Consider the following 27,577-nt stretch of genomic DNA (forward strand, 5'->3'; position numbering starts at 1 on the left):
GAAGTAATAACCTTCTCTGCAATAGCATAAAATTGCCTTTTCTAAGTTATCTAAGACAGAAAATACATTAGATAACTGATTGTCTGTAACCGCTAACAGTATTGCTAATCAGAGAGAATCAGCAGATATATTGGATCTCTCTTCAGCTCTTGATTTCAGGAAGCTGAGATTCCACTATCAGTAATCCAAGAGAAAAAAATTATATGCGGAAAAAAGTTATATTCATAATTACTAACATTTAGGTACTAAACATAGATACTGAACATTTTATCTGTTTGGTATTTTCACTGACGACAGCAAGAAGGTGAACGTGAGTGTTCACCAAAAAGATCTGAAATCAGAGATGGTTCAGTGCAGGCTCAGTGCAGAATTTCCGCTTTTTATGATGTGCATTTATGATACTACAAAATAAAAACTACAAAATGAAACTAGGATAGTGACAAAAGTTTAACAAAAATTACATTAAAAATACAAGAGTAAATGACCAAACTGTGCGGTTGCGGCTACTTTCAGTATAATCATAATAATACTGCCTGCAAAATAATATCTAACATCTTGGAGGTATTACACTGAAGTTGAATGATAGCAGTGAACAGGCCACGTACTATACTTACAAGTGTTGTTTACAGATTTTTCTCACAAATACATTCTCTTTTATTAATTATATATATTGCATTCAAAATATGTGCTGCATAGAGGAAAATCACATATCAGATACTCTTAAATTATAGTTTTGGAATACTTTCCTGTCAACCTATGCCTGGACTAAGGATATACAGCTTTTTAATTAAGCAGATGCTATCTGAGCAATGTAATTTTCAGTCATCCACTAACAAAATTCATTTCATCATATTTGCAGTTCAGGCAGCAGTATGTACTAAAGGATCTCTGAATATTATACAGCATTTATCAGGTGCGCCTCACAACGCTCCCTGAAATAAATAGCAGATGAAAGAAAAACAGAGGGGTTGTGACTGACCGACAGCAATGTAGCAGGATGGTGAGGGGAGCAGGAATAGAAATGTTATTTTTAAGTGCAAAACTCAGTCACTCCTTTCACTGTGTTTCAGTTGTTCTTTGTACAGAAGATAATGATACTAACCCAGTATTCTTACCATCCAAGTCAGCTGTGAAAACAACTAGGCACATGCAAGTAAATTATCTCCCTTTGTCTCATTCCAAAGGGCACCCAAAGACACATTGTGTCTGCTTAATCGGGGGAAGTTTTCCATGGCACATTTGATTTCAGTATTGTCAAGCTGAATATGAAGAATGAGCTTCTCCACTTCTGAGCAGTTAAGAAGGTTCTTTAACCTGAGAAGCTGAGAGGGCACTCAGACAGCTCTTTCATTATCCACTCTATCTGGAATGTTATCCTTTTCTAATTTCTATTTCCAAGGTTGTGGTTTTGGGTTTTTTTGTTTTTTTCAAACATTTAACATTTATCATTTTGTCTATTTTTAGCTTAATGTTGTGACTTCAAAGTGGAAAGCTGTTTTCTTGAGATTTTTCTTCATTTTGAACTCACCAGCTTTTTTAAATTGTAAATACCTGTGACAACTTTGGAAAGTTCAAATCTTCTCAGAAGATACATAAGTCACAAAATGTAAAAAGATATTTAAAATTATTTTTATAAAAGGAAATGTTGGTGGAATTTAGATGTCATATGGAGAATGGTTTAAACTACTGATTCAAATTAGAAATCTCACATTTTAAAAAATATTAATATATTTTTGAAGCTGTAGCTGTGAACTAAAGTCAACTACTTTGTTCTGTTTACTCTTTTATATGCTTTCTCATGCCATCGTCATCTACTCTCCATTTCTTGTTTTTCATGCTGTTATATGATCTGAAAATGCAATCAAGCATTATGTTAAGAAGTACTACAAAATAGATAGAATTTCTGTGTTTCATGTTGTTATTTATTGTTGTCAGGAAATGCAGTGAAACTATCTTACTAAATATATGGACACAATTAAACTAAAAATGATAGAGAAGACTGATGCTAATGCCAGACAGTGGATTGACTGACAAAAATTCCTGATAATTTACAGATCTTTAATACATAATATCTTTCTAAACAGTGCATCTTTAGAATACTATGTGTATTATCCAGTATTATGGAGGACTAAGGAAGATGATTTGAAATGACACCGACCCGGTTCTGTCAGTAGCTGTGAATATCAGAACACAGAAAATATGTATCCTGGCCAATACTTCATGCAAGGTAGATGAATGTATTAAAAAAAAAACAAAAACAAAAAAGCAGACTGGCAAAAAAGCACCTTGATTATCTGAGATGTTTTAACAAAACAGTTACATTGATGAATAGCTGATATTCTGCCAAAGCTGTGGATTTTTAGAATGTTTTAAAAAGCAGCTGTTAATACAAGCAAAAGCTTCAGCCTACAATTTTATGAGTTACAACACACCACCTACAACCTGCAGACAAGTCCTTATCTCGCTTCAGAGCAACTATGCATTATGGCCCTGAAGCTACTTAATGCATCTCAGAACTCATTCCATCTTCCAGCTGATTTCAGAATATTCCTTAATTAAGATCTTCACCTTTCAGATTTTATAGGTTTTTTTCTAAGGAATAAAATACTTTAATGCTTGCTAAATCAACAGACAATAATTATACTATGTACTTTGATCCTTATTTTTAGAAAATATTTCTTCTGAAAATTACTTTCCGAGTCAATATTGAAAGGTTACATAAAGCATTTTACTGCAATGCCAGCAAAGAAATTTTATGGAAATACATCTTATCTTAATAACAAATTACTGTTAAGTTAGTGTGCAATAAAAAGCTAGATATCCTATTATTGCTTCTCTATATTTCTCATTATATCTATTGTAGCTTACTTCTATATTTGTCTATTTTTTCTTGTCAAAAAGCTAATAAATGGGCAAGAAATAGATACCTGCAAGAGAATATAATGCTGCATGTTATCACTACTGTAAAATTCAGCAAAACATATTCAATCAAAAGAAATGCAAGCCTGCATATCATGCAAAATCAACATATAAATTCCCTTATTTACTTATTTTCTCCCACAGAGTAACCAAACAATATCCACAGAAGCAGCATATAAATACTGTGACAGCATTTCCAACTATGTGATCTACACCCTAGAACTAATTCTGTAATTTTGAACAAATAATTCCATCTTTTTGCTTTGCATAGTTTCACAAAAGAAAACAGGCTATGAGTTTACTGTAATACAAATATCAAGAGTATTAACCTACAGTACAATATAGGACTACTTTTTACACAGTAGATGTACTAATTATTCCTTCTAACATACCAGTATTTTGAAGTCTTACCTCTTCAGCCAGCTACAAAGATGTAAAACTATGATGCTATAGCATAAACAACTCCTTCGTTCATCTACAAATTAAACTTTCTAGATTGCTGCTGAGCTATCTGAAATGTGAGCTCACCTGCTTACGTAGCTGTGTTGATTTTGACAACTTCATAAAGGTCAGATGGGGCTTAAAAGCTCTTTCTTCTCCTGCCAAGATGCCCTTTTCTTGAAATATCTTCCTCATAGTTTCTGAGGGGGGAAGAAAATGTAGAGCAACTCAGAAATTAAACCACAGAATGCTTAAAAGTGTGTTTCCAACTGTAGTATGAGTCACAACCTTGCCAATATTAAAAAAAAAAAAAAAGTACCAAAAGGCAGAGAGGTTTCTACACAACTTCAAAGATATTCACTGTTTCATATGAAAATCTTCTTGCATTTGCAATTAATATGGGCCGCAAATTTGGCATTAGTAAGATAATGGCAATTAAATAGCAATCAGTGCTGCTTTCTTTTGGCATCAGATTAAAACAGTCCAGGAGTTCTCAATGAAAAGTTTTGCAAACTCCAGGAAGACTATAAACAAAGAACAAAATTTTCTGTCTTTAAAAACATTTTTCTGTGATAAGTCCTATTTCCTCTATTTGGGTAATATCCCTCTTAGACTAAAGGAATCCTGAAGTTGGAAGCTATAAAGTCTGTCACTGAATTTATGTGGCAGAGCTAGAAGACATGCTAAGTATACTGAAGTTACATTCTTATTATTCTACTTTTTTAGGCTTCACTGTTGTCTCTGAAGTTCTTTTCCTAATCACATTTGTCTACCACAAAGGTCAAAGCAGCTCTACTACACAGACCTAGCTTACCATATCACAGCTAATCTGCCCAATATAATGTTTTGTTTCCTGGAAATAAATTTCAGTGTAATTTTTGAATTAGGCTTTATTTTTAAACTGAAATACTATCAATCACAGAATCACAGAATTGTAGATGATAGATTTCATTGTAGAAATGAAAAATATCTGTTGTAATTTTGAAAGTTCAGATGAAATAGATAAAACCTGTGGCAAAAAAAAAATAATACTGGCAAACAGAATATTCTTATTACTGAAAAACAGAAAAACTGCTAACATTTTTTTTTCTTTGCAAATACAACTTCAAATTTTTCACTTGCTGTAAATCTAGATGACACACTCTATCCTTGAGCTAAAATCAAAATAGGAAAAAAAAAATTCTATCAGCTGAATTTCATCTACTCTTAATATAATCATGTATTTGAAGTAACGTGAATTACTTCTTGGTGAAATGCTTAAGCTGTATCAGAAAGATCCAGTGCATTATTCTTCTCCTTGGAAGGAAATGCATTACACTGGGAAGTGAAAAGCAAGGCTAGATGAAAAAAGGAAAGGCCCAACAAACCAAAATTGAGGCATATAAAGCTGGCTAGCACGAGTCTGCCAGTTCACACATTCTTCTAATAGTTACTCTTACCTTTCTGATTGTTTGCTATAGTAAATATTTGTGAGGTACTTTGAAATCACATAGAAGAAGAGATTTTACAAGCTTGTGCATGACTTCACATTAGAAGAGTTCTAAAAATACAGTTCTGTATAAGATGTCTTAAAACTGGAAGGCTGACATATTTCATTTGAACAGAGACAAAAGGTTCTAGAGACCCCATGAAGTTCTTTAGTTTTTTGTTGAAGCTAGAATTGGATCTCTGGTGGAAAACTGGACAGCTGGAGAGAAGATTTGGCTGGGCAACAATGTGAATTGTCAGTACTGAAGCCGCTTTTGTCCATAGCCAAATAAATTCATGCAAATCAACAGTACACTGTTCAAAACACAGGTAACAATCGGTATAAACAGTCACTTGCCCTGTGGTAGTCAGTAAACTTAAATTTGGTTTCACTGTGGTTTTTGAATCTCCACTTATTTACCATCTAAATTTATTTCTTGCAATTACTACAATACTACTCAGCCAATGGAGTAAAGCAAACATTTTTAATTACAACTTTGGTAATAAACATTGAGAAAACAGAGATGAGAAAGGCAACAAAATTTAATTTTAAAGTAAGTGCCAGGGTTTCAAAATCTCTCTTTCTGCAGGATGTATTCACATGCTGCATGTAAATAGAGGAGGAGGTGGAGGTATGATGCAGCCCAAGAGATGAGGTACAAAAATCTGTTCTAGACTTCCTTCCCACAAGTGAAACAAACTCATGGTATTATGTTGGACAATCACTATGCTTTTCTCATTTAATTCCTCTAGTTACATGAGAAGATTATATAAAAGTGCATGTGTGTGTATATATACGTATATATGCAAACATTACAGAGTCATAGAATGGCTGAGGTTGGCAGGGACCTCTGGGCCCAACTGGTCTGACCCCTCAAGCAGGGCCACCCAGAGCAGGCTGCCCAGGTCCACATTGCCAAGGAGGAGGTTCCACAGCCTCTCTGGACATCCTGTGACAGTGCTCAGTAGAGAAGTGTTTTCCCACATTCAGACCAAATCTCCTACATTTCAGTTTGTTCCTATTTCCTTCCATCCCCTTCCTCCACTCTTCCCTCTCTCTCCATCCAAATGTGTGCACGTATGTATCCACAGGCATAACTTCCATACAGAGCTACAAATAAACTATAGATCTATGCATCTACTATCTGTCGATAGCTTTAGATATGAGGCTATACACAAAATCAGCTTACCTACCTGTATTGTTTTCTGCCTGTGGGAAACAGTTCTATGTTTGCCCTGAATCCCTGCTAAGCTATTATGCAGCTGTGCACACAAGAATTCATGAACAACAGATTAACATATCAAAACAGATGACTAAATAAATGTTTCCTGCTTATTCAAATTGAGATGCAGAAGTTCAAATTAAGTCATTTATTAATGCTGTGCATGTATTTCTTGGCTTCCAATGGCCAGCTTATTTTCTGATGTTGGTAAGCTGAGTAAATGCTGAGTAAAGTGTTAGACTAATTTAAAACTGAAATGGTTGGTAACAAACCCATTTTCTGCTTCCTTTATTTGGTTCTCTGAACAGCATCATCTGGGGACTCCTTGACTTTGATACTCCAGCAAAGGATTAGTCTTATTAAAAACAAGTTCATGCTACCCTGTGATAGTCTCATGGATTGTAGTCTTTTTTTTTCTCCTATGAAGCTCAACTCTTCTGCCACCATGTCTTATCCCTCCTCTGTGCAATTAAGATCTGTGGTGATGAAGATGTGCACCTACAGAGATATGTCCCTAACTCCTCTAAGAGCACAGTGTCACAGCAGTGGTTTAGCCAATCGTGGGATTTAAAACACGGTGTTTTCAACAAGGTAGAATGATTATGATGGTACTATAAATGTGTGTTACAGTGGGACAGTAAGGAACCTACACTTTATAATGCCAAACAGCAGCCACATAGCATGGGTGTCTTCATTTTGTGCTAAATAAACATATTTATAATTTTGTTTCTAATAATCTTTTCAAAATCATCTTTTTTTCCTATCTAGCGATTCTAAAAAAGAAAAAAACACAAAGAAAAACTGCTGTAAAGTAGAAAACAACTTTGGAGAGAGACTGCAGTTTTAAATTTGATCTATTTACATTACATGTGTATGTGTGTGCCCATACGTGTTCCCTCGGTGATCAGACATAACCTCCTCACACAGCTTTGCTGTGGGATAGATCATTATATAACTATTACAGGCTCAAGAGATTGGCCACACTTATTGGCACTACAAATAACTTCAGTTGTATGGTTTTGCAGTACACTTTGACATTTTACAGGTGAAAGTGACTTACAAATATCATTACCATAATGTTCCTTTCCTCAAAGATAATGAAAATAGAAAGAAATCTGAGGAGATGGAGGGGAAAGAAAGAAACAAAGCAAAATGTGATTCTGAGAGCACAGGAAGAGTAGAAGATAATGTAATGTTACTAATATCTATGCGGCCCTCTGAAGAAGTGATCATAAGGAGGGTTTTAAAAGAATGGGGAAAGGAAGCATGGATGTTGTGGGCAGAAAAAATTCCAGGCTTAAGGGACTTTATGGAAGGGGATTTGAAGAATGAACAAGTATGTGAAGGTTAAACTTCATGATGAGGATTGCCTGAACTGAAAGCAAGCAGAGGTCAGTGACAAGAATGATAGACAGACAAAGCACATGGGTCTGAGCATCTACCATCTTTCCCTCATACATGCCATTACTAGCTGGACTGAAAAACTAAGAGGATCTGTATTTTCCCTTATTAATTTCAGGGTGACCAGTATTTGCAGCTTCAAAGTATACCCTCAAAAGGTAAAGGCTATATTTGCAAGCTCAGTGACTTCCTAGAACAAATTTTTGGACAGCTTTCAGACCATCTTTCATGCAGTTTGAAGTACTCTGCAATATCATTTTGTGCGTTATTTTTACAATGTCAAAATTACTGAATATCATCTGTGCCTTTTATATTGGATGTAGCCGAATTCATTAGACAACTGTTTTCCCATAATTATACCTGAAATGCGATACATGAAACATGTCCAGAACAGCTATAAACTGGAAAGGCTCAAAAAATCCACAGCTAGATCGATACAGAATGATTCACAGAAAAACTGTTGTATCTGAACTGTTGGGTCACAGCCTGAACCACTGATTGATCACGTGGGGAAAGGACCTGGTCAGCCCTGGGAGCACAGGTGAAGGCAATTCACCTGTGTGACTGGAAGGAGTGGAGACTGGCTGCACCTCTCTTAGACCTCATTTAAGGGCTGACTGCCATGGTGGAAGGATTTCTTCTTGGAGATCCTTTCTTGGTGAAGCTTTCTCCTGTGATCCTGGAATCTTCTGATGCAGGTAAGTAATCTTCTTTTCTTATAGCACCTTTCTAACATGCAGGTCCTTTTACCATCACACCTTTGATGTAACACCTTTCCCATTGTATTGATCTGTCTGATTGCTACAATTGTATATTGAATAATAATCCATAATAGCCTTCTTCTTTTCCAATATTTTACTGAATACATAAAACATGTACATAGATTTTGTTCCAGTTTATTAATTTCTGCTTTTTTCTAAACCACATTCCCCAAATTAGAAGATTTAGTAGAAGTATTCTTGATTATCCACTTAAGACTGAAGACATGAAAAGCTGAGAATTGTTAAATTACACTTACAATTATAAATTTAACAGAAAGTAATGTAAATTTTTCTTAAGTTCCTAGTTGTTATTTTAGGAAAATATTTTGTTGGCTACCACTTAGCAAAGGTTTGGGTGTTACAGATAAGGTCTTCATGTCATCCTTACTTTCACAATAGTATCGAGCATGACATCACAAAATCACAGAATTGTAGGGGTTGGAAGGGACCTCTAGAGATCATCGAAACCAACCCCCCTGCCAAAGCAGGTTCCCTACACCAGGTCGCACAGGTAGGCGTCCAGGCGAGACTTGAATATCTCCAGAGAAGGAGACTCCACAACCTCCCTGGGCAGCCTGTTCCAGTGCTCTGTCACCCTCACAATGCTCAGCATTTCTCTACAATATAGGCAGCTTTGCACTGTACCAGCAGGCAAGACATAGTCTAGGTTATTTCCCAACAGTTCTTTCATGGTTACTTATGCTTTTCCACAGTGAGCTGCCACCACACTGCTATCATGCAGCAGTGAGCTATATAGTTATTTCGGACATGTATCGGTAGTAACTGTGGGTTGTTCTGTCTCCATCATTACCCACACACATATATGAGACAAATGTGTTCATTCATTAAGATCAAGAGAGCACCTGGATCAAGAAATCCACACTTTGTGCACAGATGCAGTATATAAGGTAAGCCTGATAAGACAACAATAATGTGAAGGTTCAACATGAGTTCTTGAGGGAACTTAGTTCCTATAGTGCTTTTAATTCATCCCATTACTTCCTAAATGTTTGTCACCATGACAAAAGAATCCCTTACATCTGCCCTCTCTGTACTTCCCTGAAAATGCCCTCATTATAGAGTCAAATCATATTTTTGCATTTTTCTCAGCAGTCTAGATGTTTTTTTTTCTATTCTGTCTCCTGCCATGCAGCTGGTCCTGAATTTTAAGACCCCACCTGAGTGTAAGTGCAGTGAATTGAAGGGTGAGAGGCACTGCAGTACAAAGCCAGGCCCCCATCCCAGTCCAGTGCTCCTCATATCCCCTTTAGCCTCTTTTGCTGGTCACAGCATTAAACATTCACTAATGAATAGTAAGATCTTGAGCATGATACTTTGTTAGTGTTCAATAACGATTACCTACTGGAGTACAAACTCAAAAAATTAACTGGTGCTAAGCTTTAATAGTTATTGTTTATTTTCATTAAAATGTTTGCCTCTTTTGACAGCATTTGTTTACTCAAAGGGCCTAAAATGAAAACTAGTAGTACCAAAAGGCTTAATTAGAAAAGGCTGCATGCAGAAAGCTACATCACATCAAAAGACATGAACAATGCTCAAGTCTACTACCAGGTATCTTGGCTCTTGCAAGGAAATCAGCAAAACCATTTTTTTTTTTCTGATGGGTGTACTAATCACATTATAATCTATATCAGCCAATACATACATACTTTATATTTTTTAAGAAAAAAAGAAAGATCAATCTGCCAGTTAATTTGAACTTTAGAGCATGCTTTTCTTTGTGCTGTGCATGAGCCAAGTTTCTACACAGGCCAACAACATCCCAGATTTATTCCTTTTTGTTTGTTTTTCTTCCTTGTTGTTTACCTCTTATGAGTTTGTGGAAAAACAATGATTGGAAGCACATGCATTCATAGGAACAGTAACTAACACAGATACAGGGACTGGAAGAAAAGCCTAACCTACCCCAGTAGTGTATCTTAAATAGAGTTCTTAGGGATTTGAACTAGCAGCTTTTTGTTTACTTTTTACAAATTGTTATTTTAATGAAAAACTACAACAGTTTCGAGTTCATGATTTTTACATCATACAGCGTGGTTTAAAAATAACTGACAAGAGACAAAATGTATTTATCTTAGCTTCATCCATCTGGAAGCTAAGTGAACCAAATTAACTGAATTGAAGTATTTCTTTAGGCTCTCTGAAGTCAGGGCAATGTAAATCACCCTAAGACAGATGACAAATATGTGGTTACATAATCTTTAAAGAGGCTCCTGCTCTCTAGCCCCAGGTCAGCCACCACTCCTGTCCTTTGTGCTGACAGTCATGTAGCATTTCAGCAAACTACACTGCCAAATTGTAAAGGTTAAAATTACCTGGCAAAGGAAAAAAAGGTTGGTTTAATCACAGCTGAATTCACTGTGTGATTGCAGAATCCCACAGCACAGCAGGGAGCCAGACTGCTTTGGCACAGTTGTAATGCTATGTTATGCTTGAGTAAAGCTGCAATGCACTTAGAGAAACAGACTGTGACTGCCTTTCCATTCCTCTCTCTAGTGGTGAATGTTATAAAAACTAGCATAGAGAAATTAGACTAAATGTCATTTTTAGGAAACTAAAGTTAGAGTAGTTAGGCATACTACTTGTTTTCCTAGTCTAATTACATTAAAAAGTTCTAAAACATTGGATTAAACATTTTAATGTAATTAGGATAATTCAACATTTCTTTGAAAAACAAAGGATCAAAAGCAATAGAAACAGTCAACTGCAAAAACATCAGTAATTCTTGTCGATGGAATTCAGGCTCCCTCTGGTGACCAGAATGCAACTGACACCATTTATCCGTAAACGTGAAACTATAAACCTATAAACTGTATACTAAAAACTTTTTATAAACTTTACTATAAACTTTTTTCTCTACTAAACTTCTGTTTACATTAGTGTTACTAGACATGGAACTTGCCATAATGGTACTTCAGTATATTCAGATGTTATTAGTATTAAACTTCACTGTAATTTATGGAACAGTGTCTTAAAGGAAGCTAATGTGAACTTAATGCATTTTCTGTTGTTATTGATAATCCTCTTTCAACATCTTCGAGAATACAAAATAACAGGTGAAATCAGAGTTCACCTTAAGAGTGCAGTAGAAACCACATACAACTTGGAAGGAACACAACAGTAACTCTGTAAGAAACTAAGCTTAGATCTTGCCAGAAATCAAACCAGCTGCAGAAGTTTACTCTTCCACAGACAACAACAGAATCATTAACATTCTTCAAACAACAATGGAAGTTGTTGTTGTTGTTGTTTTTGCAAGCTTCAGTTTTAAAGCTATTTCCAGGGAATCATAGAATGGCCTGGGTTGAAAAGGACCACTATGATTATCTAGTTTCAACCCCCCTGCTATATGCAGGGTTGCCAACCAGCAGACCAGGCTGCCCAGAGCCACATCCAGCCTGGCCTTGAATGCCTCCAGGGATGGGGCATCCACAACCTCCTTGGGCAACCTGTTCCAGTGTATCACCACCCTCTCTGTGAAAAACTTCCTCCTAAGATTTAACCTAAACCTCCTTTGTCTCAGTTTAAGACCATTCCCCCTTGTCCTATCACAATCCCCCCTTGTAAACAGCCATTCTCCCTCCTGTTTATATGCTCTCTTCAAGTACTGGAAGGCTGCAATGAGGTCTCTCTAGTGCCTTCTCTTTTTCAAGTAAGGGAAAGCAGAGACCCAACTTGTATTACAGACAAGCTATGTTTGGAGAGAATGCAGCTCTCAAAAATTGAAAAATTCATTTTCAACAGTTGTCTTATGTCAAATGTGTAGCTGCACAACAGTATACATGTACAGATTCTGAGTCACAGAAGTCCAGCAAAGAGTTCCCAGTATTTTCTCTTGCAGCTGTCTTCCTAAATTGTATACTCAGGATACCATCCACAGAGCAGGCATACAAGGCATATTTTTGACATACAGCTTATTTTTGAATGTATATATGAGACTTATTATGGAAAAACTCAACGTGTATTTCTGCTAAAACGCTTCTTTGTATTAGAAGGTATGGTTATTGTTTCAAGTACAGTCCAGAAACTACTACATGGTATCTGAGTGGAGGAGTGCACCAAAATTTATCTCCACCATACAGAGAAAACAACAATAGATGAAATGTGATCATTTTAATTCAACTTTTTTTTCCAACTTTAATTTTGTTGATAATCTGAGCATCAAAAGGCACTTTGAAAACTTCACCATGCAACTTGTTAGGTGAAGCATCCAACACAACCAAAGTGATGAAAGGTACTATAATCATTTCCAGAAGTTAATGTAAGCAAAATACTCATCTGTTCTTTTTAATGGATATGATACCAGCTGAAGGTCAATAATTGACTGGAATACAGTGACCATACTAGAGAGGGAAAGAACATATTCCAAAAATATGATGCTCTCAAACAAAAGATATCAGGGTCAAGAAAGCGTAGAAAAACATTAAACAGAAATTTGGAAAATGTGAAATGTACTCAATTTTAATTCAAAAGATTGTGTTCTAAATATTCCAAACTCAAAAATGTGCCAGGATGCACCAGAACACAATTCTGATGATAAGGGAAGCATTTTATTATTTGCAAATAAAAGATTATGTCAGTGAGCCACTGAACACGAGAGCTGCAGTTTTGATGACCGGTATTTCAACTTTCTTATTATTTGTCGATGTGATGAAAAAAACATAAAAAATGCTAAACATTTTGTTAAGGCATATAAGAAATGAATTAATGAGTTGCTAGAGAAAGCGCTGTATTAATAAAGACTTTCTCTATTTTTTATTCATTCTGGACTACACAAGAGATTTTGTGACAGCAGCAGTCTTTGCTGTTCTGCAAAATGTTCCATATGGGTTTTTGCATCATTAAGAAAGTAGAATGACTTCAGATTCCTCAAAGCACAAAAGATAATTCATCAATACTGCAGAACTCTTTTAAAAAGTGTCTTTTCAGGGAATAGCTGGAATTGCTGGGATTGTTTTAAAGTGCTTTAAAGGACACTGATGAATTAGTAATGTTTGCTGAGAATTTTTATTTAGTATCTGTAAACAACATAGTTTAAGTATAGCCTTGTAGACAGAAAAAAATCTCCACTGTACCTTATTTTCTTTGCTGTTTCTTAGCTGACAGTTATGACTTTTAATTTGTATATTCCTGCTGACTTGAGAACTCTATTTTAGATATGTTTGAGTCTGACAAAGACAGTGGCCTTAGTTCTACTGTTAACTGAGAGTTATGCTCTTGAATTGCTCGTGCAGGTACACGTGTGTAATAGTGTGTGCCTGCAACATTTTTCAGTAATTTCATAATTGTTACACAAAGGCAGTTAACACTGAACGAGCCACAGACTGGTTCCACAAGCCCTCCAAAAAAAAAACCTCAGGCTAAAGCTGCATGGACTCTAATTTGATTCCTTTGGTAGATCAATCATGTTCTGATTTCCCTTTATCCTCCAGAGGTGGAGAGAAAGTCTCGATTTTATGTATATACTTCTATATAAATATATGTAAGTATGTATACAATTCTGTGTGTACGTGCAGTTATACACAAGCACATAGTGAGATTTAAGAGTGATACATATTGCACAGAGGAAACACAAAACTTAAAGACTCCCAGACCATAGAAGAGGAACAAATACCACCAACTCTCAGTACTGTTCAGCATGAACACTAAAGACAACTATGCAACTTTGCAAGTCAGATAAAGTGCATATCAGCTGAGAAACAACGCAGTGTTTGAACCAAAACAAGGTAGAGTCTTTATCCATCTATAAACTTGTGCTGTGCTTTTTATATATGCTAAGTAAAAAGATGTCAGAGAATGGCACAGTAAATAAAGTCCCTTTCAGATATGTTGAGAAATCAATTGTGTAAGAATAGCAGTTAAAGGTAAGTCGCTATTGACTAAATTAGTACCAGCTTACTCACATTTGTGCTCTGCTACAATCTAGGTAAGGCTCGCTTCATAAGGTTGCTAGAAAGTCCTTAAAGCACTTAAGATTATATTCACAAGTTGTACCTGCTATTTCTGAAAGTATAGCTGTATGATCATTTTCTGCCAACTGCACAAATCCAACTTCATTTTTGAAATGATCAATTCCTTGAAAAGACAAATCCACAGTTCTTCCTTTTAGGAGGTCTTCTACAAAATCCTTGCTGTCAGAAAGAGCACCAATTGCTCTGTCAAGGGGAAAGAAAATGTCATAGTCAAATATTTTAATATTGTTTATATATTATTAATCTCTATACAAAAATATCAAAAGCATTTTTAGTACTAATGTACTATTTATTCAGATATTTCTGCACTACTTACTATCAGTGCAGTCAGCGTTCTCACTATTTTGTAATGGCAAACTAGTTCACACATCCTGCTGTAAAACTGTAGAAACAGTAAGGCAGGCAGCCACAGGTGTAATTCCTGAACAGAATTCACCTGAATGACTAGATATTAAGATGACAGTGTCTCTATTATTCTATGCATTGCATTTAAGATGATTGAGAAGCATGTTGTTTTCTATTCTTGAAGTAATTTACTTTTGTTCATGCCCTGCTATCTGAATGGGACACTCTTAGATTCTGATTCCTTCAAACTTGCTACAGAATGTTACTTAAAAGTATAAACAGATGTTAGTGACATTTTATATGTAATATAAAATTATATGGAAATTACTATTAAGCTCACTAGAGCAGACAGGAAAATAAGTATCACCAAAACCAATGCTTACTTTAAAAGACAGAAGTAGCATGCACAAATAAGCCACATGTAATTTAACAGCAGCAACACTCAACCTTCTAATCATTTTAATGAGCCCTATTAGGTACTTGTATGAGAACATGAAATATTTGTTTTGAATCGCTTCTGTTTTGAAATTATTCACAATCAAGAAGAACCCTATATTCTTAATGTCTTCTAAAGATCTCTTGTGCTCTTTAGTTCTAGAATTGGAAGTTTTCACTAAACCAGTGTTGGCTTTATAAACGCTAGATGGCAGTAACAGGATAAAAACTCTCAAGACTTTATTTTACTCTTTTTACAGCAGCTGGATGAAAGGCATCAGCATGATTTCTGACATGTCTGTATTTTTTATGCCTGTACAAACTATACAAGCATTTCTACACACTTTTTCCAGTGTGCTTAATAAGATGGAGTATTGAGAACTATGCAATTAATTGAAACAAAGGCCAGGTTAAGAAAGTTACTTGATTTCAATCAAGGATTTTTTGTCATGTAATAGGGAGTGCTTGCTTTCTTTACATTATTTTAAATCTCACGTTCTTGGTTTTATACAGTCTTAAATGTAAAGTGTATTTAGGCTGCAATTTGGCCTCCATATCTGTTAGAAAGCTCCTATGCAAATTGCAGGTCTGGATTCCTGTACAAAGAGAAGCTTAAAATACAGATCTTCCATTTCCATGTCATGCTCAATTGAATGTTATGTTTAGAACAGTCTTACATTTGGACTTCAAGTAGCATTCAACACATTTCATTTCTGTATAGACTGAGGCAATACATGATAGCGTAGAGATCTGAATAACTTAATGGATCCAAACTTATGGATCTGTGAACTCTTAGCTGCCCAGATCACTAGTTGCAGTTTGAGTTATTACTGTCACTCAATATTACACACAGGTTCTTTTGCCAGTCTAGATCTTGATTTCTTTCCAGTAATGTGGTATAAAAATTGGTGATGAAAAGAAAATGCAACTTTTCTGTCTCCAAGTCCTCACAGATTGTTAAAAAGAAAACATCAGTTACAAGAAAAAATAAGAATCCCATACAATAGAAAATGCAACCTAGAATACCTGAGGACAGCTGAGCTAGATAGCTGCAGGAAGCACCTGGACAGGAAAGGGGAGAATCACTGGGGAAGCTGCTGACTAGAGAACAGATCCTGTGTTCCTGGACTGTGGAGTTCTGCTGGGAGAGGCAGAAAAGAACTCCATAAGCAAGTGCCCAGGTGGCTATCAGACAGCTGAGAGGAGTTCAAGGTGTGGCTAAGGATACTGAGTTTGGCAATATTTGTTTTAATATACAGTTTAGGACTGTAAAAAATTATTAATGACAAAGTATATTTGCCTTTGAGATAACCTCTCATGCTCCTTTTTTAAAAAGTTCATACTTAAATGCCTTCAATAATAACCTTGTTCTCACTGTTTTCAACAGTTCTCAGGTGCCACCACAGTTTCCTCATCAACCAGAGCAGGTGTATCTACTCCAGGAGACAAAAGGAACATGGAGGAGGAGTCCAGCAGATCTAGGATACTTTGCTTTCCTTTCTGCTCCTGGTTAGCTACCTCTCTCTTTTCAGAGTGTTGAAGGAGGAAGGCTACAAACAGATAACTTCACAAGAGGAGAGGTAAGAACATGGAGGCTTCAAGGATTTAGTATTACAGCACTCAAGGAAACAAGGGTGAAAAACAAGCAGGGCAACTGATTTAGACACACTGGTATCTCATTATTTGTAAGCATTGTGTTTTCAGCAAAATACAGTCCACTACTTGCTGTCACTTTCTACCTTGAATTCTTTCTCATGAGCCATCTGTACTTCAAAAGCAAAATCTTTTGGGGATAAAAGTGATTTACCACACACACTTAATAGACATATTGTTTAGTAATTGTGTTACCGTAACTCAAGCAATATCTCACTGCACTTGTTAGTTACTGATCCAGATAATTCAGTGTATGGACTGCATGGCTTTTAAGATGATTAAGATATATAGATGATGGAAGCTCCCTGAAAGACCTCCTCTTGGGGAGATGGAAAAAGTGGGGCTTTTTTTTTTTCTAACAGAATTATAAGACTATAATGAATTTTGATTCATGAGTGATTCACAACATTGATATGTAAACTCTGAAGGATTCCCAGATGTTTGTATAATACCAGCAGGCTATTTATCACATTTTAATTAACATCAGTTGTCAGCTATTTTATTTTTGCAAATACGGTGTGCATATATAGAGACAGCATATATATGTAAGCTACTAGACACCACGTCTATGTAGAAGCTGCCAAAAAAGTCCATGCAAAGCAGGACTGTGAAACACATTTTCATTTCAAGTCACAATTACAGCTAGACACGCAAAATACTATTCTAAACATTTGTAAATTACAGCTGTATTGACTTGAGTCGTATTCATATTAAGAACTTCACACTAACCACTGAACTTGTACCTTGAAGTAGGCTTGCCTGAGAGCTATACAACATCTGATAAGAGCAAATGCCGCCAAACCAAACAATTCCATTTTCATACAGCAAAGTCGCATATAACACTTACATACATATGTCTTTGTATTATACACATGCTTTTCCACAACTTTTATGCCTTCTATATGATCAAACATTCAGCTATTTACCTGAAGGAATATAAGGCAATATAAACACCTCTCTTTCAGTGTGAATATATTCTGGAGGCATTTAGAGGCATAAAAAACTAACTGCATGAGACTGTACCTTGCAGCTAAGGCTTATTTCATTGCAGTTTTTCATTGACTATTACTAACTTGGCCTGTAACACTTCCTGAGCTATGAAAATCTGAAAGCTCCTGTTAATCTGTTCAAAATTCCCTACAACCAAAACACAGTTTTGAAATAACTACTTTAACAAACATGAGATTTTTGCATATAAGTTCAGCATATGCTGTGGAAAAATTCAAGGAAAAGGTGTACTTTGGGCAGAGCTCATGAAGGAGCATGGTATGCAAATAACTAATATTAAATTAGCAATTTAAGAGCAACATGAATTAAATGTTCAGTAACTCCAGTAACTTAGGGCTTACAAAATGCATCCATTATTCTTTCTATTTGCAAACTCCACCAACAAAACTACATTTCCAAAATACCTACATGCTAATTTCTTCTTTGCTGGATAAATGCATCACTAACATTGTGACATGCAATGAACCACAGTGAACCATTGCTTTGGAAAGCCTGTCATCCTTCTGTATTATTGCATCTTGGACAGCCCGAACGTTGCCAGCAATCTGGGAAGACAGAGACATAGAAACAATGGTTAGCCAATACAGTTACTGCATCCCATAATGCAGCTGAACAAGAAATAATGCAGCTGAACAAGAAAGCACACAAACTGAAGTCAAATGTTTATGTAGAAATCATTCTTGCAGAAGGAACTTTTATCCTGCAACAAAGCTATGCAAGCTGATCTGAGTAAGCTCAAAGCAAATACAAATGCAGTGATTAACAAAGAAGTGGACACTCCCCATCACATCAGAATAGAACCTGGTTTCCCTAAGATTCCTAGAGCAGCTTGAGGTCATGCAGATTGTTGTACACTGACAGTGGCCCAGATCAGAGACTTCTTTAGTGAATTTCTCTACTGTCTGTTGAGTGTGTATGTGCTACGTACAGACAAGCATCTGGAAAGTGGAAGAGGTCTCTGGAGGATCAGGCCTATTTTAAACAGAGAATATTCTGATATGTATATTTGTGTGTGTGGAGATACCCAACTTATAATTCTGATCTTCATGTCCAAAAGAAAGTACAGTGTACATATTTTCTTCAAAAATTTCAATGAATTTCTGTAACATTTCGGCAGGTCTAACACCATCAGTCTTCTTTAAAAGTATCTGATTTGTATTTTTCTCCAGTGAAAAATCTATGCTTTATAAATTGTATCCAAATTGTTTACTGTGCTTGCAATTAAGATAGCTGTTGTATTGCAGTAATTTAAAAAAACATGCAGGAATGCTTGAGTCTATGAGTAAATCAAATCCAATAACCTTGACTAACTGGCAAAATGAGTTATTTCTTTAAGCCACAGTAAGCAAAGACAAATCAGCTTTGGTGTACATAGTCTAAAAGAAGCATGTAGAAACCATCAATCTGATTTTTATTTGAAACTCGCTGGTGAACGTTTAACAAACATACTATATGTATTGACTTTTATAATGAGCAGAAGTAGCTATGAGGCTTAAAATAGCTGTATTTAGTTATAATGAACATATACATTTCCTGAAACAGCAAAATGTAATGGGAACAAGCAGTACTTTTGTGACTCACATTGTTAAGGTAGGTTTTGCCATGCAGTAGTTTAACCTAATACATTTAGTAGCTCCTTCTTTATTTATGTATTTAGAACATAAAGCACCATACCCATTAAAAGAAAAAAAAAATTATAACTGAATGGGATCAACTCTAGGGAGAATGGTAACGATAAAGAAAAGTAAAAACCATTTGCCAGGAAAAAAGTGATATTCAGAATCTACAAAACCAGAAGTGTTTTTAGTAGCGTAACACATTGAATAAAATCACACCAACACTCCGATTATATATCATGTTGTAATAAGATCATTTCTTTCGTGTGTCAGAACTTATCCTAGCTATATGACACACTTATTGTAGTTTCAGATGCAGGAGAAATTTAAGCCATACCCTAGCGCTGATGAAGATCAGCACTGTTCAGCATTCGGATTAGAAGGCAAAACCTCACTCTGCCTCACCTGTATTGTTTTCTGAGTAGTGCATCCCAGTCCTTTCCTGCTTATGTCCTTAACTCTCCTTGCACTACCACCAGTTCCCCCTTTAGCTATCATACCACACTGACAATTTCATGTAACTTGAGATTTCCCAACTTAAAGAGGTGTCTGTCCCAACTGTTCCCCTCTCAAATTATTTTTAAAAATTCCCTCTGAATAAGGACTCAAATATTGATTTCAATGTAGCCTCTCCCATTACTTAGAATACCTTATTCCAAAGAGTAATAAAGTAACTTAGTTTTGTTTACTGAGCACTACTGGGAAGTAGCTTTAAAAACTTAACAGCTTATTGCCATTATAATCAAGACTAAAAGACCCTCAGGGATTAATCTAGCCAGTGCTAACGCATCAGGTGAAAGATAAGTTTTATCAGGTACAATAATCATCTATTTAACCATTTTTTGCACAGTTAAAAATACGAATTCAATATAAATCCAAAATGAATGGAACAGCACGTTTTACTTCATTAAAATGAAAGCAAGGAAAATGTTTGACTTCTGAGAGAACAGTTCATTACGTGTTTCAGAAACAACCCTTACTACAAAATGGTTCTTTGTGTAAAGTTCAAAATACTATATAAAATATGAAGAAAGAGCAATTATGCCTAAAACACTTCACTGGAATAAAATTAAATTCTCACAAAAGGAAGACCTCTGATTGCTAACTGAAATACTACTAGTAATTACCAGATCCCCGCCAGCTATCAAGAAACCAGATGTCTGAAGTCTGAATTTTGGCTACTGTTGCCTAAACAAATTCCAACATGTATTTTCTACTTTGATAACAACTCTACATCCGAGGCAAGTGTTAACAAAACTTTCTAGTAGAGTCTTGGAATTCCTAAATGCTCTGAGATCTAATACATTTGTCCCATTACCTCCGTAAATGAAAGAAGATCAAATAGACAGCATATTAAGAAAGAAGCATGTTTAGTTAAGATTTTTCCACTCCATCAGCAATTCAGTAACAACTGTGAGCAGTAGTTCTCAATTATCAGATTATATAACTCCTACATTAATTGTTGTTGTTAAATCATGGAAGAGACAGGAAGAAAAGATATTTCAGAGCAGGATGGCATAAAAGATCAGCAATGGTTGTCAGGCTATCGTAAAACTATCCTGAAAAGGGAGGGTTTCTGCCATCTCCACATAACATTTTCTGAAGAATCAAAGACTGCACTGTAATTTCCAAAACTAGCTTACATTATTTTCATTGCAGATTCTCTCCATTTTTGACTTTCACGAAAACAGACAGATGTAAAATGAGTTAAAATTCACCTGAGAGGTATGTTACTGTTAAATTAAACACGTACTAATTGCAGGAGAATAAGTTTTGAAGACTTTGCTGCACTTCTTGAATCCATTTCAACAGCTTACTAAAGCAGTAGCTTGTCTGAATTTTAAACAAGGTAATCAGTTTTATGGGAAACTTTAAAAACTTCAAAATGTAAAATTAAAACAGCAACAGATCCAAATTTAAAATCCCGTGTATATGGAGAGCTAGAAATATTGCAGTGATTTTCCTATTAAATGGAACGTCTTTCTTCCTTATTCCATGTGAATGACAAAATAAGCAACACTGAAACAGTGCAGAGGGAGAAATTAAGGCAGTTTCAATCAAAATAATATGAGTTTTGCAAGAGAGAATAAAAAGATAACCTTTCTTTAGTCTTTCCCAGATGAGTAATTTTATTCACAAAGATGTTAGTTAAAAACATTAACTGATAGAATAGGCTGCTAATGTTCTTCTAAAAATACCTGAAAAAATGAGCTTGTTCAAGCTCAAACACTGCTCTTCTTACAAACACATGCAGCTGCTGAAATAATTCTAGTTATACCGAATTACTGTAATAAAGAATATCACCTCTGGATTAGTAATTGGAAGAGAAATGAAATAATTTGGCTGGTACTGTTTTTTCTTTTTCTTCTTTCTCTCCCTGTCTTCTGGAACTTCCTTTCCAGTAATCCTCTTCCTTTTCTTTTCCATGTTTATTTCAGAGGTTGTATGCACTGCAAAAAAAAAAAAAAAAAGAAAATAGAAAATACTTTCAGCATATAGACAAATCAGAACAAAGATATAGTTAATATCATACCCAGTAATCCTTAATATCACTTCAGTCAGCTGACTGGACCACATCTTCCCAGGCATCTGATCTGCTCGTGCACTGAACTGTCCGTCTGGGATCCTACTCCAGCCTCCATTAACACAGCCACACAAGTGGAGTACCATACTTGAACTAACAGTACATCCACGCAGGGTTTATAAGCTGTTAACATACATACATGGCTTCCAAACTACAGCTGTGTTTCATTTAGCCAAATTGTTGCAGTGCACTAGGCCAGCAACTTCAGCATGGACGTGAGTTCAGAGCAATTCCCCACATACTGCATTTTACAATATAAAACAAGATATGTGGGATTATTAAAGGAGAAGGTTGTGGTAGACTAGGAGTGGCCAACCCACAGTTTGTGGACCAAACCCAGACAGAAGAAAATTTAAGTCTAGTCTCTCATCTTTTCCCTTCTCAAAGACCCCTTCCAACATTTAAGAAAAAAAAAAGTGCATATTCTCAGTTTTTGTGTGTATCATGAATTACTCTTCTTGCAGCTTATTTCGTTTGCAGCCCCTCCCCACTGTTCAATAACAAGTGCACTTCTAGCCACCTGCTGGGAAAATACACATCTGGAAGACAGCTCATAGAAGCCATCACTTTGGCAGCTCATATATAGTAATGTGAATAGACGTATATGAGACATCATTACGTTGTGGCTCATTGCTTCAATTAATCACAAAACATATTTTTAAAACGCTCAAATATCTACAGGACTGAGGACTAATAAACTGCTGGACTTGGTTCTGTTTGCAGGGAGACTGTACTCCACATGCCCAGCCTACCTGTGCATTCCAACAGATAGGATCAGGAGCTGTGTGCAGAATATGTCTATTCTTTTACACTATTTCCATTTAAATACACTTACTAGCAAATTCATCTTCAATATCTGTATCAGCAAATGGCATTTCTGCCATCAGAGAATCTACTGAGTCAGCAGGAGGACATGGCTTTTTTCCCTCTTGTGTCCTTTTTTTATTTCCTTTAATAATTTTCTTCTTTTGCTGCATATTTTCCAGCCCATCTGTAATATATTTAAATAACACACTGGGTATGAGTTTTCAGTATAAAGACCTACATGACATTATACATAAGCAATATACAAAGCATAAATTTATCTACTTCTCAGCAAATAAATAATGACATGAATCTCTTTTAAGAATGCTACTCTTCTTCCTTGATAACAGATCAGTAAAAATACTTCAACACTTTATGTGAAACAGCATAAAAAGAGAGTCTAGCCTTCTACATTTAATAAGTTATGGTTTTGATCCATTCTAAGTAAATGCAGTTAGAAGCAAAAAGGACAGTTCTGACCAAGTATAAAACGATACAAGTCTTCATATATCACGTACAGTTCACTCTGGATAAGAGTAATGGTATGTGAAATTCTGTGCAGATAAACACTAGAAAATTATTTCCAATGTAAACAAACACGCTGAAAATGTGGCATGAAGGAGCAGAAAGGGAATCCTACAAATTCACATAAAACAAAGAGATCTCAGCTGACTTCATCATGCAGGAGCGAGATGATTATTCTAGTCCTGCATCTCCCACACAGTGTAATATGTGTATTAAACTACACCGTAAAAAATGAAACATCAGTATCTCCTCTAGCTACAGAGAATGTACACACAACTAGACATCCAGAAATATTCTCTTGGGACAGCTCCACAATGGGATTACTGTAGTGGAAGAAGCCTTGTGTCAGAATTGCAGTTTATCCCAGGACAGCTCATTATGACAGACAACACACTTTGAAAGCTTCTCTTGTGACCAGTACAGATAGTCCAAATCTGGCCCAAGGGGAAAAACTGGCAGCACAAGTGCATATTATGCTACTGTGGCATGCAAAGCTATGCTACATGTGTAAAATCAACAGTATAGAGCCAGTCTGGGCTATTGGGATGATAAGCAAAAGAAGAATCTGGTTACATGCTAACTCCAGCCTAAGGCTGGGAGGTGTAAATCACTATGTGGTTGTGGTCTGACACCTACGTTTATGCCAAAGGCTAATAAAAAGAAACAAACTGTTTGGAGTGGCTGCTTGTTCCTTCCGTAGACAATAAAGAACTATGTATGACAAAGAGATGTTAAAGCAACAATAAATTTATTACCTAACATTTAGAGTTAAGCTTATGTGCTGGTGATCCACCAGCATACAGAACATAACATTTTCACGTTTTAAAATGGTCACAAAAGGACAAAACAAAAACCCATGAATCTGACAAACAAGGACAGCTGGGGCAGAAAAGTTGTCAACAAGATTCAGAAATGCAAAACCATTAAGAGCAAGAGGAATTTGGTACGGTAGCATCAGCTGCGGAACAAGGATTCACCTAAATCTGAGGAGTGTGTATTGCAGATTATGCCCTCCTTCTGCGCTGTAGACACAAAGCACAGTATGTGCTGAACAGCAGCAGGTGGGCAGAGCAGGGGCACAGCCTATTAGCGACATCCCTTCCCAAACACAGGCACTGCTTCTCAACTCTGCATATCGAGATCCCGATCAAAAACTCTATCCCACCTTTTCCTGAATTAAACATTAAGGAAATCACCAACAAAATCCAAGATTTGTATCCTAGTCACTAAAGTAACGTGAAAACAGGACTTTCCAACTTCCTGGCAAAATGTTGATAATCTGAGACCTATGTAACTGGAAGAGCTTCCACAGCAACTCCTTGTCCACTAAACACTAAACTACTGAAGGATAAACTTTATTCTTAACTGCATGAATTTCATATATGAAAAGGCATCTATGCTATTCCTATATTTGCCCTAGAGCGATTACTGAGCTATCATTAAGCAGTCACTGCTGTTCATGAAGATGAGCCACCTGTTCCTGCAGAAAAAAAGAAGAAAACAAAACAAAATAAGCTACATGTCATAGAGAACACAAAAGTAAGGAAAAACACTCTCATTGTACTCCTTTCTCAGGCCTCCTCTCTTCACGCTTAGTTGCAGGAGAAACAGTTTTCGATTATTTTACACCTGAACATCAAAAACCACTCAAGACTAGGTCTGTGGCTGCTGTTTTCCATGAATAGTAACAAATAATGATTGGGGTTGGAACTGGATAGGCTTTAAAACCCCATCCAACCTGGGCTGAATCTATTGCTGCTGTGGAAATGGCTCTCTAGGCTTTCTGAGCCCCTACTACTGGCACAAGCTTCACATACCCAGAGAACTGTAGAATCAGAAAGGTTGGAAATGACCACTAAGATCATCTAGTCTAACCATCAACCCATAACCACTATGCCCACTAACAGGTTTGAAAGTACTGTATTTACACATTTCTTGAACACCTCCAGAAACAGTAACTGCACCACTTCGCTGGGCAGCCTGTTCCAGCACTTGACCACTCTTAAATAATTCCTAATCTTCAGTCTGAACCTCCCATGGTGCAACTTGAGGCCATTCTCTCTAGTTCAATTTCTAGTTTCACAGGAGAAGAGGCCAACCCTCACTTCACCACAACTTCCCTTCAAATAGTTGTAGAGAGCAACAAGGTCTATACAGGATGATCCAAGGGCGGGAGCACCTATTCAATGAAGATAAGCTGAAGGAACTGAGCTTGTTCAGCCTGGAAAAGAGTAGGCTGCGGGGGAGACCTGATTGTGGCCTTCCAATTTTTAAAGGGAGTTTATAAACACGAGGGAAATAAACTTTTTACAAGAGTAGACAGTGATAGGACAATGGGGAATGGTCTGAAACCAAAGAGGGGAGATTTAGATTAGACATTGGGGGAAGTTTTTCATGGAGAGAGTGGTGAGGCGCTGGAACGCACTGCCTAGAGAGGTTCTGGGTGCCTCATCCCTGGAAATGTTTAAGGTCAGGCTGGATAGGGCCTTTGGCAACTTGATCTAGTACTTCATCTAGAGGTTGGCAATTCTGCATATAACAGGAGGGTTGGAACTTGATGCTTGAGGTCCCTTCCAATCCAAGCCATTATATGATTCTCAGGTCTTCCCTGAGCCTCCTCTTCTCCAGACTAAACAATTCCAGTTCTCTCAACCACTCCCCATAACCCTTGTGCTTCAGACCACTCACCTTGACCCTCTCTGGACGTGCTCCAGGACCTTGATGACTTTTATTATAGTGAGGGGTCCAAAACTGAACACTACTTGAGGTGCGGCCTCACCAGTGCTGAGTACAGGGGACGATCACCTCCCTGCTCCTGCTGGCTGCGCTATTTCTGGTACAAGCCAGGATGCCATTGGCCTTCTTGGCCACCTGGGCACACTGCTGGCTCATATTCAGCATCGATCAACACCCCCAGGTCCATTTCCTCCACACAGTCTTTCAGCCACTCTGCCCCAAGACTGTAATGTTGCAGGGGATTGCTCCACCCAAAGTGTGGGAAACAGCACTTTGTCTTCCCAAACTTCATCTCAGTGGCCTCAGCCCAGTGATCCAGTCTGTCCACACCCCTTTGTAAGGCCTTCCTACCCCCAGATAGATTGACACTTCCTTCCAACTTGTTGACACCTGCAAATTTACTGAGGGTGCATTCAATTCCCTCGTTCAGATCGTCAATAAATATATTATTAAACAGGGTCAGCCTCGAACTGACCCAGCTAAAGAAATCTCCTTTAAATAACAAGCCAGAAAGGGACAGGTGTAGCACTTCGCACAGCCAGAAAGCGCAAGCCCGATTAGGCTTACACTGAGCGCTCACAAAACCGCTCACCGTTGCCCCGTGACCGCAGCTGCCGCGCGCCCGCTCGCCCGCCCCCGCGGCGCGCTTGCTCGGCCCCGCCCGCTGCCCGGCCCCCCCAGGGCCCGGTCCCCTCACCGTGCTTTGGAGTCGAGTCGGCTGCGATGGCGGGCTCCTCGCCGCCCCCCGCCTCTGCTGCCGCCGGCGGAAGCGCCATGGGACCCGCGCGCGGGGCGAGAAGGGGGCGCGGGGCGAGGAGAGGGCGCGGGGCGAGGAGAGGGCGCGGGGCGAGGAGAGCCGCAGGCCACGCCGAGCAGAGCGAGGGGAGCAGCCGGCGCAGCGCACGCTGCATCTCCGGGTGGGACGAGCGAGGCTGCCCGCCGGGACACCGCGGCCCGGAAGCAGGCTCCGCGCCCTTCGGCCCGACGAGCGAGGGGGCACGGGGCCGCAGGCGCGGGACTACAGCTCCCAACGCGCACCGCACGGCCGGCCCGAGGCATGGCGGGAGGCGGGCGGGGCTGGTGCTGTTCGAACCATCGTCTGTGCCTTCGGCCTGCACTGTGCGGATGGATAATTTTCTGTCTATTAGCTGTAGTCTTGCTGTAAGCAGCTGTTCGTTTTTTTTTATGAGACAGCAGAGCACTCTTACTGGGGCAATAATGCCCCAGCTGCGACTGCACAGCCTCCTGCTGGGAATCTGCCTCTGGGGCATAGGTGGGAGGCTGCTCCTCTGAAGTGAGCAGTGTATGGCTCTATTTTCCTGCTTGAATAAAGACTTTTTGCCCCTTGGGAACAAAACTCTGGCGCTATATTCTGTGGATGATGCCAAACCAAATCCTGCCTTGTATTTATTGCAGTTATGTCTGTGTATACAGACAGGATTTGGAGAGACTGACTGTGTATGTATGTCATACTGTGTATATGTAAATACAGGTTCTTACTTTCACTTTTGAAGGGAGTGTGGGTGGAGGAGAGGGAAAACAAAAAGATGGCCATAGCAGGAAGGAAGTAGCACAGAGAGATGTGTGGGAGATTCGAAGATGAGAGACTGGTGAAAGTTGCGTGGATTTCTGTACTCGACCTGTCTGTACCTTTTCTTCATCGCAG

General features: G+C 37.7%; 1 protein-coding gene across 3 annotated transcripts in view; it reads right to left on the minus strand.

The window, feature by feature from the left end:
* AKAP7 (A-kinase anchoring protein 7) overlaps window positions 1–27,236 on the minus strand; it is a 76,406-nt gene extending 49,170 nt beyond the window's left edge. The window contains exons 1-6 of one of the 3 annotated variants that reach the window (XM_085217287.1): window positions 26,609–27,225; window positions 22,682–22,837; window positions 21,567–21,712; window positions 18,055–18,191; window positions 14,228–14,388; window positions 3,448–3,560 (exon numbers count right to left, since the gene is read on the minus strand). In XM_085217287.1, coding sequence (XP_085073413.1) covers window positions 3,448–3,560; window positions 14,228–14,388; window positions 18,055–18,191; window positions 21,567–21,712; window positions 22,682–22,837; window positions 26,609–27,182 — 1,287 coding nt within the window. In that variant the 5' untranslated portion in view covers window positions 27,183–27,225. Of the gene's footprint in view, window positions 1–3,447; window positions 3,561–14,227; window positions 14,389–18,054; window positions 18,192–21,566; window positions 21,713–22,681; window positions 22,838–26,608 lie in introns of all 3 variants that reach the window. The other 2 variants (XM_085217288.1, XM_085217290.1) reach the window with 2 other exon arrangements.
* Between the last annotated feature and the right edge of the window lie 341 nt (window positions 27,237–27,577).

The sequence above is a fragment of the Meleagris gallopavo genome, chromosome 2, assembly GCF_905368555.1.
Source record: "Meleagris gallopavo chromosome 2, MGAL_WU_HG_1.1, whole genome shotgun sequence".
Lineage (NCBI taxonomy): Eukaryota > Metazoa > Chordata > Aves > Galliformes > Phasianidae > Meleagris > Meleagris gallopavo.